This window comes from Microcaecilia unicolor, chromosome 2 (genome assembly GCF_901765095.1).
Source record: "Microcaecilia unicolor chromosome 2, aMicUni1.1, whole genome shotgun sequence".
In the NCBI taxonomy this organism is placed as follows: Eukaryota; Metazoa; Chordata; class Amphibia; order Gymnophiona; family Siphonopidae; genus Microcaecilia; species Microcaecilia unicolor.
The window spans coordinates 52939068-52941731 of record NC_044032.1 but is presented as its reverse complement, the minus strand read 5'-3'; the positions used below and the strand labels follow the sequence as shown (position 1 = coordinate 52941731).

The following is a 2664-nucleotide window of genomic DNA, read 5'->3' as shown; positions in this document are numbered from 1 at the left end:
GGATTCTATATAGATAGCCCGGCGCGGATTCTGTAACAGTAGTGTAATTTAACAAGCTCAATAGCTAATGAGGGCTGATAACAGCACTTATTAACAAGCAATAATGAGCATTAATTGGTGTTAGGCGCACAACTCGCTGTGTATTGTGTAACGATGTGCACTGAACTTCTAATGCTTGTAGGCAAAAAGGGGCGGGGAAGTGGCATTTCATGGGCATTCTGAAATTTACGCACCTAGTTATAGAATGTGGCCCAGTGCGCCTAATCTGCACGCTGGGATTTATGCCACATTTTTGTTGGTGTAAATGGATGGGCATATTTAGGCGCCGAAATATCAACTAAGCACATTTATAATCGGTGCCTAAATCTAGGCACCAATTATCAGGCTTAAACCAGCACCATTTTGTTTTTCTTTAGTTGCTATATATAAAATCTCTCCCATAATGACTGAAAAACTTGTTATATAGCAAGTCCTCAGTAGGACCTTCAGCAGGAAAAATGCTTGATTTCTACTGATCCACAACTGTGTGTGTTAAAACTTCTTGGATATCCTGGTTATATTCTAAGAGCCTAGATTTCCAGTATTCTGTTTACTTCAGAATTACTTTACTCCATTGTAAAGGTCTTCAGAAGAATAAACAACCAATTTAAAATTAGTTTTTGCCCTTCCTTTTAAATTTAAAATTCCTCTGGTAAGAGGGTAGGGAATTACTGGATTGATTGTCAGAATAGTATTGGGAAGAGTATATTTTTCATGATTGTGTTTGTTTACTTATTTTATGAATGTGTTTGGGTAAGTGACCAAACTTGTGGTGCAGGATGCGCTCAAATTGAAATAAGCATAATATCTGGGAATGGAGATAATTACCAGTGTTTCAGATCAGCTGGAGACTCTCAACTCTGCATGACGACAGTAATCAGGAAATATCCTTCCTGTCTATGATTTGGTATTTAAATGGCTATGGGCTATTACCTGACCAGTAACACATGATTGGTGGGAAAAGGAGAGAAGACTGATAATGACATTGAAATGTTTCTGAAATATAAATTCTTACAAATGTTTTCTGTTTTTCATATTTTTTAAATAGGTTGCAAAATCAAAGCACTAAGAGCCAAGACAAACACTTACATTAAAACACCTGTTCGTGGAGAAGAACCAGTTTTTGTAGTCACTGGACGGAAGAAGATGTAGCCATGGCCAAACGGGAGATTCTGTCAGCTGCTGAGCACTTTTCCATGATCAGAGCATCTCGTAACAAAATGGTCCTGCCCTTGGGGGTACACCATGCACACCCAACCTGCCAGGGCAGACCACTGTCCAGGTCAGGGTGCCTTATCGTGTAGTTGGACTCGTGGTTGGACCCAAAGGCGCTACCATCAACGAATTCAGCAGCAGACACACACATACATAGTAACTCCTAGTAGAGACAAGGAGCCAGTCTTTGAGGTGACAGGAATGCCCGAAATGTAGATCGAGCACGTGAAGAAATAGAAATGCATATTGCCATGCGCACAGGAAACTATATTGAGCTGAATGAAGAAAATGATTTCCATTACAACGGTACAGATGTCAGCATTGAAAGTGGCCAACTTTACATCTGTTTGGCTGACCTCTAATCCAGCAGCTCCTGGCCGTACTAGAATGATTTCAAATTATCGAAATGATAGCTCTAGCTCTCTAGGAAGTGGTTCTACAGATTCTTTCTTGGAAGCAATAGGTTGGCAGATTTCAGCCCAACTAGCCCATTTAGCACAGGAAGCTTCTGGTTTGGAGATACAATCCAATCTGTAGGCTCAGAAGATCTGGTGGTTGACCCTCCTGCCTTTGACTCTTTGCCAGCACCTTCCCAAACCATCTGGGCACCATTTGAGCCAGCAAATCCACTCTCAGGGTTTGGCAGTGATCCCACAGCATGCATGAAGGCTCAACGCAGAGGAAGTCTGTCACCTACTTTTCTTGAAAGTATGGAACATCCACTTGCCAGGAGGGTAAGAAGTGACCCTCTTGCTATGAACAACCAGGCTGGCCTTCCAATCTACATCCCTGCTTTTTCCAATGGTAGCAACAGCTACTCTTCTTCCAATGGTGGCTCCACCTCAAGTTCACCTCCAGAGTCGAGACGAAAGCATGACTGTGTGATATGCTTTGAAAATGAAATCATTGCAGCCCTGGTTCCATGTGGCCACAACCTCTTCTGCATTGAATGTGCTAACAAAATCTGTGAAAGAGAAACACCAATGTGTCCTGTCTGCCAGACCGCTGTTACTCAGGCAATCCGAATCCATTCTTAGATCTGTGGACTCTTAAACTTTTAATGGCATGGGTATAACAGACCCCCTCTTACTAAATTTCCTTACAGATTCTTATAACTGTCATTGAACTGTCTTAGAATTAGGCTAATGTCATCCATTATTATCTAAAAAAAGCTGCTATTGTAACACTAAACCCTTGTTTGGTCTCTGGTCCACTTTTGATTTGCTAGACACCTGGTTTATGATTTGAGAATAAGGAGGAAAAATTAATAAGAGCATATAAATTATGACTTTCACAAGAACTGTATTAGATTCTTAACTCCTTTTTCTTTTTATTTCTTTTTTTTTAATTAGACCATTAACCTTATAGTTCTAACAGAGATATAATGTGCTGTGAAGGGTTATGCCATTT

General features: G+C 40.6%; 1 protein-coding gene across 1 annotated transcript; it reads left to right on the top strand.

Annotated features, from left to right (window-relative positions):
- Positions 1–1092: 1092 nt before the first annotated feature.
- Positions 1093–2397, top strand: LOC115461898 (RNA-binding E3 ubiquitin-protein ligase MEX3C-like). Its single transcript, XM_030191955.1, is given in 6 exon segments — positions 1093–1254; positions 1257–1376; positions 1379–1459; positions 1462–1592; positions 1594–1702; positions 1705–2397. Coding segments are annotated over 6 exon segments (1089 nt in total). The 5' UTR covers positions 1093–1193; the 3' UTR covers positions 2292–2397.
- Positions 2398–2664: the final 267 nt, after the last annotated feature.